The sequence below is a fragment of the Cynara cardunculus genome, assembly GCF_001531365.2.
Source record: "Cynara cardunculus var. scolymus isolate 2C chromosome LG 13, CcrdV1, whole genome shotgun sequence".
In the NCBI taxonomy this organism is placed as follows: Eukaryota; Viridiplantae; Streptophyta; class Magnoliopsida; order Asterales; family Asteraceae; genus Cynara; species Cynara cardunculus.
In genome coordinates this window covers 22672153-22684911 of record NC_037540.1, presented here as the reverse complement: position 1 = coordinate 22684911, position 12759 = coordinate 22672153, and the positions used below count along the sequence as shown (strand labels likewise).

General features: G+C 34.5%; 2 protein-coding genes across 9 annotated transcripts; one reads left to right on the top strand and one right to left on the bottom strand.

The window, feature by feature from the left end:
* Positions 1 to 1813: 1813 nt before the first annotated feature.
* LOC112524898 (zinc finger BED domain-containing protein RICESLEEPER 2-like) lies at positions 1814 to 4945 on the top strand. Its single transcript, XM_025134841.1, has 6 exons — positions 1814 to 2941; positions 3026 to 3181; positions 3263 to 3416; positions 3468 to 3924; positions 4308 to 4362; positions 4802 to 4945. The coding sequence occupies exons 1-6, from the start codon at positions 1814 to 1816 to the stop codon at positions 4943 to 4945; spliced, it is 2094 nt and encodes a 697-aa protein (XP_024990609.1).
* Positions 4946 to 8322: 3377 nt separating this feature from the next.
* LOC112525977 (mediator of RNA polymerase II transcription subunit 31) lies at positions 8323 to 12712 on the bottom strand. 8 transcript variants are annotated; one of them, XR_003070456.1, is made up of 8 exons: positions 12585 to 12712; positions 12035 to 12116; positions 11813 to 11910; positions 11398 to 11494; positions 11174 to 11252; positions 10125 to 10396; positions 9584 to 9647; positions 8323 to 8887 (listed from the first exon to the last, which is right to left on the bottom strand). XR_003070456.1 is itself a non-coding variant. In XM_025136316.1 (7 exons), the coding sequence occupies exons 2-7, from the start codon at positions 12079 to 12081 to the stop codon at positions 9635 to 9637; spliced, it is 606 nt and encodes a 201-aa protein (XP_024992084.1). In that variant the 5' UTR covers positions 12082 to 12116; positions 12585 to 12712; the 3' UTR covers positions 9447 to 9634. The 8 variants fall into 8 exon arrangements, 6 of the variants coding, with proteins under 6 accessions (XP_024992084.1, XP_024992088.1, XP_024992085.1 ...); XM_025136316.1 differs by lacking the exon at positions 8323 to 8887 and having other exon boundaries at positions 9447 to 9647; XM_025136320.1 differs by lacking the exon at positions 8323 to 8887 and having other exon boundaries at positions 9447 to 9647; positions 11813 to 11917; positions 12585 to 12706.
* Between the last annotated feature and the right edge of the window lie 47 nt (positions 12713 to 12759).

The window sequence follows — 12759 nt, the reverse complement described above, 5'->3', positions numbered from 1 at the left end:
TGATACTCAAGCACATATAAAATGTATTGTGATACCATTGTGTTACATATCCGACCGACCGCACAAACGACCACAGTGTGATACCCAATCATATATAAGATACATTGTAATACCACTGTGGTATCACCGGAGGACGGTGGCCGGAGGCCGGGAGACGGAGAGAAAAGATAGGAGATAGGAGAGAGAAGAAAAAAAATACCTAAAATGTCCTTGCATTATAATTTTAATTAAAAATTACCAAAATTAAAAATTTCCTAATTTATAATTGATTTGTGATTGAGATTGGACCTCACGGTTAACACAAACTAATTAGTTCTCATTTGATTAAGCCCCTATATATATATATATATATATATAAACTCTATATATAATTAACACTAGAATCAATATAATGCATATCTTTTATTTTACATAATTTTATTAAAATCTTTTTTTTAGTATTTTTTACAGAGAAACCAAACTATGAACTGTCTAAAACAAACCTAAAAGCTTGTACAAGTCAAATGAAAAAAGAACAAATCAATCAGACTCCTATGTATCTGAAATGGTCATAATACTAGCTATAGGGTTGTGCAAAAGCCGCCCAACCCGAATTACCGACTTACCCGCCCGATGAAACCCGACCCGAACCGACAGAAAAAGCCCCGAAACCACCCGATATCCGAATCCTAAATATAACTCGGGTATGGCGGATCGGGTAGGTTCTCACGACCCACCCCCGAACCCGCCCGAAACCCAAACTACCCTAATTACTAAGGACGCGACTTATGTTAGGTCAAAATTGAAGTGAAGCGACTTATGTTAGGTCAAAATCAAAACTCAAAATTGACGCGAGCAGAGAAGAGAATACGACCATACCATACCCGAACTAGTAAACTACAGAGTATAGAGACAGACCGTCGAGGCGCCGTCTATTATCGTCCGACTCCGACCGGCTGCACAACAGCACAACCCTCTGTCGACGATTGACTGTTGGGTGTTGACGAGTGACGAAGATTAACATATTTATAGTAAGGTCCTTCTCCTACTCTTATCCCCTACATTGTTAATTGCTCTAAATGTAAAAAAAAACTTCTTCCATTCACATTTGTAAATACTATGTCATGATTGTATAAGGTAAGTCACCATTCATAGAATCATAAATTATGTTTAACTGGTATGTAGATCACCTGATTATGGCAACACTGTTTCATATGTATTTGCTACGGAAAATTGGATGCATTTGATGGTTTAGTTAGCTTGATGCGTGGCCACTATCTTGATGCAAAGCCTAGATCTTTCTCAATTGCAGCTTTATAATGGGAAATTGGGCAGATGGGATATTTAGAACCAGTTGTATACAAGTTTATAAACTTAGGTATAGTTGCTGCAATATGATAACAGGCTCGACTTGATTTTCTTGTTATTTTGTCAGGAGGCCGTTTAGCTAAATAATCCTCCATATGTCCTAGCTAAATACTAGTTTGCTAATCATGGTTTAACTCTTTARATGGATGATCAACTCTGAATAGTTTACAAAAACGAACTTGATACAACAAACGATTCTGGTATGCTAGTCTACCGAAAACTATAAAATTTCAGAAGCCAATGATGCATATTACATGATAACCCTTGTTTTGTTTAATAATAATTGATATGAAATAAGATCATCAAATTCGTATACTGCTTTATGCAACTAGATATTGATTTATACAGAGCAGCTATGCTTACCATTTTCAATCTGCACCTTTGCATAGGATTGGGACTTGGGAGGGTTTTTACTTTTTATTTATCAAATTCTTCTAGCATACTGATATATTGTTTAGAACTGTAGATGGAAAAAATTAGCACGTCTCTGTCCGGAAGTAATAGTCATCAAGCTCCTCCTTTACAATCTAATCCTACCGTAAGTCAATCTGTTCCGGAAAGTACAAGGAAAAGGAAAACGTTAGAATCCAGATCTCAAGTATGGGACCATTTTGAGAAGATTTTAAACGAGGATGGGCTGGTTATTAAAGGTAAGTGCTTATATTGTTCAAAAGTATATGCAGCTGAGGCTAAAAAACATGGTACTTTCTTTTTAAATAGCCACATGAAAGCTTGTTTAAAGAATCCACATGTTAAAGAAACAAAGCAGTCAATTCTTGCATTTCAATCTGCAAAATCTGAGAATAGTGATGGTGCTTTGACCTCTTGGGTTTTTAACCAAGAGGTTGTTCGAAAGATGTTAGCGAAAAAGATTATAATGGATGAACTTCCATTTAGGTTTGTTGAAGGGAGAGGTTTTAAACAGCTTGTTGAGGCTGCATGCCCTAGATTTAAGATCCCTTCTAGATGGACAGTTAATAGGGATATATTCAGTATTTACTTTGAAAAGAAAACCAACCTTAAGAAATTGTTTAAGTCAAGCACGCAGCGGATTAGTTTGACCACTGATACGTGGACATCTGTCCAAAGAATCAATTATATGTGTGTCACTGCACATTTTATTGATGATGAGTGGAAATTAAATAAAAAGGTCATCTCATTTGTGCCTATACATTCACATAAAGGGGAAAGTATAGCTCAGGCCATAGAGAGTTGTTTGCTTGATTGGGGAGTAAAAAATATTTTCACCATCACAGTTGATAATGCATCAAGCAATGACATTGCCGTTGGGTTCATGAARAARAAGGTGGYGAATTRGGGTGGTTCTTCTACTAGGGCAGAGTACATACATATGAGATGCATTGCTCATATTCTTAATTTGGTTGTACAAGATGGATTGAAATTAACAGATTCATCAGTTAAGAAGATTAGGGATTGCATTAGGTGGGTGAGGGGTTCTCCATCTAGGTTGAAGAAGTTTAGAGAACTTGCAGAATTGCTTGAAGTGGAAGAGAAAAGTTCCTTATGTCTTGACGTTCCAACTAGATGGAACTCCACCTATATGATGCTTYGAACCGCAATAGGTTACAGACAAGTTTTTGAAACGTATGAGAGTAGTGACACCGCGTTACATTAGGATTTGGGTGATTCGGTGCCTTCCTATCTTGATTGGTTACAGGTTGACAGTTTGGTCATATTTTTGAAGATATTTTATGAGATGACAATTAGAATTTCTGGCTCACTTTATGTCACCTCAAATTCTTTCTTAACCGAGATTTCAGATTTGAGTTGCATTATTGCCGATATGTTACAATCTACGTCGAAAGTTGAAGAGGTATGTTTATCTTYCYTTAATATTACCTTTACTATTTACTTATATTTGGTTGTTTACTTTTTGTTTTTGATTTATGAACAGGAAATGGGTGTTAAAATGAAAGAGAAGTTCAGTAAATATTGGGGTGATCCAGATAAAATGAACTTCATCATATTTTTTGGCAATATATTGGACCCGAGAGACAAGGTTGAGTACATGCAAGTCCAACTCATTCAAATGTATGGTGAGGATCAAGGTAAGTCATGCTTTGAAAAGGTAAACTCTAAATTGGATATGTTGTTTCAAGAGTATGTGTCAACATATTCCGAACCTTCTACCACTATGATGCCTCCTCCACCCATTAAGTGTGAGAATGTTCCTGTTGGAAGGGTACAATCTAGATTAAAGAGCCAACTTAAGAAACAAAAGATGGAAAGTGGGGCTTCACTCAACAAAAAGAGTGAACTTGAACTTTATCTGAGTGAGTCGACCATAGATGAGACAAACGATTTTGATATTTTAAGATGGTGGAAGGTTAATAGTGAAAGGTTTCCTATTCTTTCAAAATTGGCTAGAGATGTGCTTGCAGTTCCAATTTCAACTGTGGCATCTGAGTCTACTTTTAGTACTAGTGGTCGGGTCTTAGATAATTTTAGGAGTTCTCTATCTCCTAAAATGGTAGAAGCYYTGAKATGTACACAAGACTGGCTAAGAGGCCCTAGTCAGCCAATTGCAGTTGAAGAAAACATAACTGATATTGAAAAGTTTGAGAAATGTACGATATTAGTTATGTATTCAGTATTTTAGTATACCTTTTCAACTTAAATTTTTATATTTATATATTTCATACTTCTTTTAATTTGTTTCTATAAACGCATACATGATGAATATGAGAATTGAAAGTTCAAGTTTTGTCACTGACCAAGAGGATTCTCTTCCGGTTCCAGCTATTGATGTAGATGATCTACAGCTAGATGATATATTGTAGAAGTGGCCACTTTGAATTTTGAAAGGTATTTTATTTCTTTGTACAACCTCCAATATAATGAAATATTGGAATGTAAAGGGGGCAAACTACAAGCCATACTAGATAATATACCTCTTGTTTTCTTTTATATTACTTTATCAATTTTCCTCAATATTTCAGGACTACTGATCTAAGTGAAGAACATATGCATTGGTGTGAAAACAAGATGACTAAAGTAAGAGTTTGTGATGGGAAACTACAAAGAGATTGAAGATTCTTTCCCACTTTTCTTTCCTGTACATTATCTTTCCCACTTTTTGGACAATAAACCAATCACAATATAGTGACTTCAAGTTGATCGATGGCTTGTTTGTTTTTAATTTTGCTTGTTTGCTGTCATTGTTTGGTGTTTTGCTGTTTGTAATATTGCTGACCTTTACAGTAAGTAGTCTACCACTGCTTTTGTAACCGGAAAAAAGTATACCTTGATGGAAAATGTCATTGGCAGAGGGGCTGCCATGTATTTGGCCTTCATTGCATGCAGTTTGGCACTTTAAGGGTAAAATTGTAATGTTTTAGTGAGGTTAGCTTTTGCTTAGTTTATATTGACTTGTTAGTTGTTACCACTTTGCTAACAGCATACTGTGTTATTTCGTTAAATTACTTGTGTGCAGCTTGTGGGACACTTTCTGGAGGAGACATGTGTCAATCCTGCTTTTATAATTAACCATCCTGAGTTAATGAGTCCGCTGGCAAAGTGGCATCGATCCAAACTAGGCTTGACTGAACGCTTTGAATTGTTTATCAACAAGCATTAGGTATCATGACATCAATAAGTTCTTAAGGACTTAGCTCGTTTTCTGAAACCTTGCCTTTATAATATGTCCGAAATTTGATGTTTTGACTGCAGGTGACCGATACACATGGGATTCTGAGGATATGTGACAGTAAAATACTTCTGCTCTTCTTTTATTAACACATTCTATATTTCAGTTTTCAAACAATGTCATCCATTAAAGTGGTTGTCCACACTTTTTTTTGCCTTGTAGCAAAATTGTGTGCTTTCTTACTTGAAAAGATTCACTTTGAATTTAGCTGAAGGTGATTGACATCAGAAGAACCTTCAGTTGCATGTGAAAATAATTTCGGGTCCTGAAATGCATTTGTTATCAGTTTTTTTCTAACATAATTTGTGTTGTGATCTGCAGAGGATAGGAATAATTTAGAAAAGCTAACACTTTAATGTGCTCTCTCATCTACCGACGGCTATATTATTCGTTTATGATTTAACTAGAGAATCTGGGACCTCTCCTTCGGATCAGGTACTACATTGTTGATTTATTATGTGACAAATACTTCGGATAAACATCTGGACTCTTGATTTCTTGTTTATTAAGTGTATTTGTTGGGTAACAGCTTCTATGTACTTTTAGTGGGTATTATAAACAATGATTTTGTCTTTGTCCTGAATGGTTTTTTGGTTTCCATTTAATAATAATGTTCGAGGGATTACTAGCCTCATATAGCAGTTGCATCATCTCTTTTACTAGTCTCATATAGCAGTTGACAATTACATGTACACAAGTTTAAGGCTGTGCAATTTGCTTCTTCTATTCGCTTCTATGCTATTCACCCGAACCCGACCCGAAGTAGCCCCGTACCCGACTAGACCCGAACCCCGAACAGTATACTTCGGGTTGTGTCTTTTTACCCTGAAACTCGATCGGGTTAGCCATTTTCGGGTCCGATTCTACCCGACCGATGCACAGCCCTAACTAGTTATTATTGTTCCACTTTGTGTAATTGCATGTAGGAAAAGAAGGTTTCAAGAATATTTTTGGTCAATGTTGCAAATGAGTATATTATGACTAATATAAGCAAATTGCAAAAATATTTAAAAATAATATCAAAGTAGACAACAACACAATGTTTGCTTGGTGAATATAAATATTTTATGAGAATATATGTAAAAGATAAATTGATATGTATTATGACAAAACAATTCTCATAATAGACCTCATGATTATGAGACTTATTATATATATATATATATATAGAGAGAGAGAGAGAGAGAGAGAAAGAGAGAGAGAGAGAGAGAGACGTGTTACGTTACAAACTGTCCAATTCATGAAAACTATGCAAACTATTTTCGACCAATAGGAAAATTCTGTTTTTTTCCTTAATTTTAATAAATAAGGGTATAATAGTCATTTGATTGTATACTGGTTAATATTGAAATGTAATAATTACTCTTAATTATGAAAACGTAATAATAGAAACATTAAATATAGAAGGTGGTAAATTAATTTTTCTTAATATAATTTTTTTACCATTAATAGTTTTTATTATTTTATTAAATTATATTTATTAAAATATGAATTGTAAAAGCACTAAAATATGAAATCTGATTTCGTTTCATTGAAAAAAATATATGTATTTTGAGTGATGAAACGAATGTCATGGTCAATATTGACCATGAACACAATTTCACAGATGAATTTAATTTATTAATATTTCGAAACGTTTTATGCATGAAAAAGTTTCACTTACGAAAATAAACTATTCAGTTTTCCAAATGTTTCATTCAATTTTCAAAAATGTTTCATTTTTTATATGTTTCATCGTTTATTAGGATATCCCTTGTTTTAAAATTAGTTTGATTAGAATTTATTAAGAGTCAAATCCTACTTCAATAACCGACTATGAAATAGTTTCATTTATCGTTCACTACTACATGTCAAGTAGTCCATCTTTCATTGTAGGTGACAAAGAGTAACGTGAGTTCATAATATAATAGGTGAAACAGTTTCATTCATTCATTTAATGAAACACAAATATTTCATTTAGTATTCAAAAGGTTTCATTATTTTTTGTTGATTAAAGTATGTTTTTATGTTTCATAATTTATTAAGATATACCTAGTTTCATTGCTCATTAATTGGATCTATTTTTAATGTGGATGTTATTTTATTTATAATATTCAACATGAAATGAAGATAATTTTTATCAAACATTTTTGGTTAAAACCTTTGTGATGATATATATAAATTTTAAAATAATGATTTTGTTTCATTAATGTTAGAATATCCACGATTTTGTTACCTCGTTTACAAAATCATACAAATTAAAAACTTGACAATTTTGCCTTTTTTTAATTAGAAATTAAAATTTTATTTTTATTTTGAATATAAACACATTTAATCTTGACAATTGATCAAGAAAATTAATGAATAAGATTGGTTTGTAAGGTTTTCATAAATGAGAATGGTTTGTAATTACTCGCTCCTCTCTCTCCCTCTCTCTCTCTCTCTATATATATATATATATATCTATATATAGGGGCTGGTTCAAATACTAACCAAAACTATTGTGCAAACTATGTTAACCCGATCTTGATCGTTTATTTTCTCATCAAATGGTCCTTATTAAATGAGATTATAAAAATAATCATTTAATTAATATATTAATTGAGATGCCTATGAACAACGGTTTAAAGAGTACTTTTATAAAAACATCGCATGAACATGGTAAACATTTATATGAACACGGTGAACATTTATATGAACACGGTGAACATTTATATGAACACGGTGAATGTTCATGGACATTACATGGATATGAACACCATGAACACCGTGAACATCGGAATTACCTCATGATCAATTAGAGGGATCTTAAAAGATTTGTAACTCTCAAATAATTATTAGGGAATTACATAAAGGTCAAATTACAAAATGACTCTTGTATTCAATTTATAAGTTACATTTGAACATAAAATAAAAGAAAGAATGTGATTGGTTGATGTTGGTTAGTAGAGTTAACACAAAAAAATGAGTTAGTATTTGAACCMCCCTCTCTCTCTCTCTCTCTCTCTCTCTATATATATATATACTAAAAGAACAACCAATAACGATAACACAGACTCATATATCAAAAGTAATATTGATTTTTATTAATTTAATATATAAATGTGATCATAGACTCATTTAGCCAACTTCAATAATTTAAAAAAATTATTGTCATTGCACGCTGCACGATGTCAAACACTAGTTAAAATAACATACTATACCTTCACCAACAAAATAAGTATGTTATTTTAACTTTGTGAAGAAAAAATCCATTCTTGAAATATAATTATAGATTTCTTCATTTGAGACGTCTAATTGTAGACAACAAAATGGGATCTTGAAAATAGGTTCCCTTATGGGGCAATACCAGTGATACATGCACAATGGTTGTCGACCAGGTTCTGTATAATGAAATGAGCCCCAAACTCACACAAACAAATAGCACAACTGAAGTCGATGGTCGCCTTTGAGCCCGCATGAATCAAGAGACCTAATATGAATAGAATCTCGCTCATGAGTTCTCAAATAACCAGCCAAAGGCCAATCCAACCATGAGAAATTTGCTTGAGCTTGAGCTTGAGCTTGAGGTCGCACCTAAGGTCGCATTGACCAAGTGTAACCCAAACATAAAGTTGACCAGACAGTTGTATAGACATTACAAATACTTGGGGACGGTTTATCCAAAAGTTTACCTGAAAAGCTCTTACTAGTAAAATGCAACACTATCACTTAACTTAATGGGTAAGATTCTACTCCATCAAAACGACATTGTATGGAACAATTTACCCGGTAAGCACTAACCGGGTAAGAGTCGTCACCCTCACTTCCCGGTAAGATTTGTAGGTCCTTGCCATTTCTCTTATCGGTAAGATTCTCAATCCTTGCCATGTTCATCCAGTAAGGTAATGTGACCTGATAAGCGTTTAGTAAACGGCCCCTTAGACGTATGAGACTGTTTTTTGGTAGGTCGCAAGCAAATGAGTAGCAAGTAAGCCAATAATAATTCATGTGACTAACCTGTATGGGATGCACACATGTATGTTTCGCAAGTATGATTACAACATGACACATAAACACGACCCCCACAAATGCAGCCAAACGTTATAAATACCAACAATCGATAGAAAACACATATTTCTCGTGCTTTCTTGACCATGTGCTTATCTTTTCTGCTACTACCTGTTTGCCCACACTCTTGCACATGCCGGGGTCATCATGGAAACCATTTCTCTACTCTTGAGGTAGTGGTCAATTCTGCGTATATCTTACCCCTCCCAGACCCTACTTTTGAGTGAAATTTACTGGGTGCATTTGGTTTGTTTTTGTTTTTAAGAAGCTATAATCTATAAACAGATGCTAGAAATACACCATTTCTCCACATGCAACAAAAAAATCTTTGTTCTTGTTGACACATGTAGAAAAGGGCTGTAATAGGGAACTCCCAAAATTGCAGAGATGTGGGATATGGTTATTTCTCCAAATTACTTGGCACCTCAAATTCAACAATAATAAATATCGGACATCCAATAAACTCGAAAATAACATAAAGTAGCATATATTGCCAGTTCAGTCTCATGAACAACAACAAGAAGAAAAGGCATACTATACCTCGAGTATTGGGTCTCATCAACCATGAAGTATTGCACATAACTTGTGAAATTATCCGTCTTTCCTGTAAAAGGAAAAGAGTGTGGTCAATGACTATATATATAACACGTGAACCAAACCAATCCAAGGAGTAGGTTCAAGCAAGGACCGTAAATATATTGAGGATTTGAGAACTAAGAACCCACTATTAAAGTTTCATTCATTATGAATAATGTCATGATAGATATTCATGATGAAAATTACTCATAATGAAAATACATGATATTCATGATGAATAATACATGAAATAGTTAGGCTCCCAGGTTCTCAAAATATTTATGGTTCTCAATTAAACTTTCCCCACCAAAGCAAACTCAATCCGATATTCCACTCAAAAATAAGAGTAGCAGGTGAGATGTACGTAGACATGTCCTCTAACCCAATGAGTAGAGCGGCTGTTTCCGTGAACACCCCCAATTGACCATTTCACACATTCTTAGATATAAAATTTGAATAACAAATTTTATGTTGACAACCAAAACATGTAGAGAATAACTTTTACTTTCTCTTTCGTCTATCAATCCCACTCCTTGGGTCGTTTTTGGCTAGAGGTGGACCAGAAGGTACCCCATACTGCATTGGCGAGTGTACTGGAGGCGCAGACCCAGGGGCAGAAGCAGCGGTAATGGTACTAGTTGAAGGCGGTATAGGTGGTGGAAGTGCATTAGATGGTGGTGCAGCGGTGGTCTCAGGAAGGGGCCTTGGTAACATATGTTTCAACCGATTATTCCTGTAGTTCTTCCAATAATAGAATTGCTGCCTGTGTGTCAACTCCTAAAAAATCCATGCCATAAAAAGGAAATCAGAACCAGCATAAGTAAATCATTTCATATTATGCTAATCTAACGATTCATATGAGGTAACAAGGATAAAGATTTGAAAAGACTAAAAAGTTCCTCAGACCCAGAAACACAAAAAGAATTGCCATGTTCAGCACAATATGAATCATAGTTGTTTGACATTAAGATGTTGGACATTATGACTATGCTATACACACAAAAAGGAAATGCAGTAGTCAAAACTAGTAGATACAAGAAACATTAAGGCAACTGCTTACAAAGAACCAGATATCGAGACGAGAAAAGAGTTATCAATTGCAATTGACGCGAAACAGACAATGTGACGCAGCCAACCCAAGATTACATCTAACTGTCCTCCAAGATATACAACCACCTTAAGAGCAGATAGCACCAAGCAACTCATGATTTGAATGCCGATAAGAAGCGCCAACAAAGATACAAATGGGCACCTATGCTATTTAGAAGAAAATAGAGTATGTTGTGTTTTGCTCCACATTATTAAGTGACAGCAAGACCCAAAGAAAATGGACATGATTAGAGTCAAAGTTATATATATTCAAACATATCCACATATCCCTCTTAATTTTGTCAAACTTTGGAACTTTCTCAATATGGGATATACTAATTAATTCAAACACTCTCACCAAAGTAATTGGAGTTGATTGAAGCTTACAAAATTACTTATATCATATATAATGCATAAGAAAAAGATCAGGAAAAGAAATAGATGAAGAATTCCAATTGAAGCAACCTTATTCGCTGGATGTGCCATTGCATTACGGAAACTTGCATTTTGGAGAAGTTCCAAAAAGTAGATACAATGCGGATACCTGAGGTCCTCCAGAAGTAAAGCATATATTAATATAATATAGAAGTGAATGGATAAAGTATGAGTCCTGATATAAACAGTGAAGAAAATAAGACTGTTAGGCTGAAATAGCATGTGTGCATACTCGAAAGGCAAGCACAGCTTACATAATGTATTTTATATACTCTGGTCGTTGCCAGTATTGAAGGTACTTCAAATAGCCAATGAAAGCTTCATCTTCGAAATAACGGTTCTGCGCTAAATCTGCATCAGAACTTTAAAGTACTAATCACACCCAATCAACAAACATAAAGCTTCATAAAGGGTACATGAAAGTAGAGAATATGGTGCAGGCCAACTGCCAACTGAGTAAGATTATACACCTCTTAATTGGTGATTAAGAATTATCCTAGGATAAATGCGGACTACTTAATCTCTATATGCCTAAGGTTCCTACCACATAATTTTATTATTTATTCTAAATCTCAGACTTGGGAAACCACATAATCTATGCAACTATTTACCATCATATAAAAGCAAGTCTTTCATAATAATAAATTTACCATAGCAACTCAAACTTACAGTGAATATAAGTTGGATTGGCAAGGCATTGCACAAATTCAAGTTCAAGCAGAAATCTTTGTCGCCCATCATCTGGATCCTTGTATACTTTCTTGGGTCTGAAATCTTATCGAGATCAGAAACATGTTTGTATCACATGCTAATGATTTTACCACTGCAACTTAAACTCACAGTGAATATGGTTAAATCCACATAATAAACACATGGCATATAGAAGCTTACGAGCTTTGATTATTTGAGGAGTCATCGGTTTCTTGACCAGAAGCCATGCAGTTGAACACCTAGGAGTTCAATATAATGGTCTCTGGAACATCAGCAAGGTAAAACAGGATTTACCAGCAACAAAAACGCTTATCACAAAGTTTAACGTGGTTAGCAATTTTTCACATCAATTTTGAAGATGAAGGCTTCCCTTTTGCATTCATAACACACTATGTCATTACAGCAAAAATGGTTTATGATTACAGTATCCCTTAGAGGATCAATGTAAAACTCCTACATTCCAAATTGTAATCATAATCCACAATTTCAAATTCCATATGCAAAATAATACAATTCAACGATTTTAAATTAGGGTTTTTAGGTCCAAGTCCAAGTTTTCAACAGATAAATTCTGAATCGGCCTTAAACAAGAGATCAGTAACAACAAATCAAGATCAAAAAACATTCTTCGAGTTCAAGTTACAAGTTTTACAAGTAACAAACAAATTCAACAAAAAAACAAAGAGGTAACAGAAGTATAGAGATTAATAGATTGAGAGTAATAAGAGACCACTTGATATTTGGAGAGCAAGAAACGGAAGTCACCGTCCGAGATAGTAGCCGTCGCCGGATAATCCACCACCGATCAGCGTCGTGAGTCTCCCCGTCGTGGCGTCGTCTGTGAAGATTTTGTTCGCTTGAATTGGGCTTGGGCCCAAGATGAGATAATAGGTCAACTAAAACCC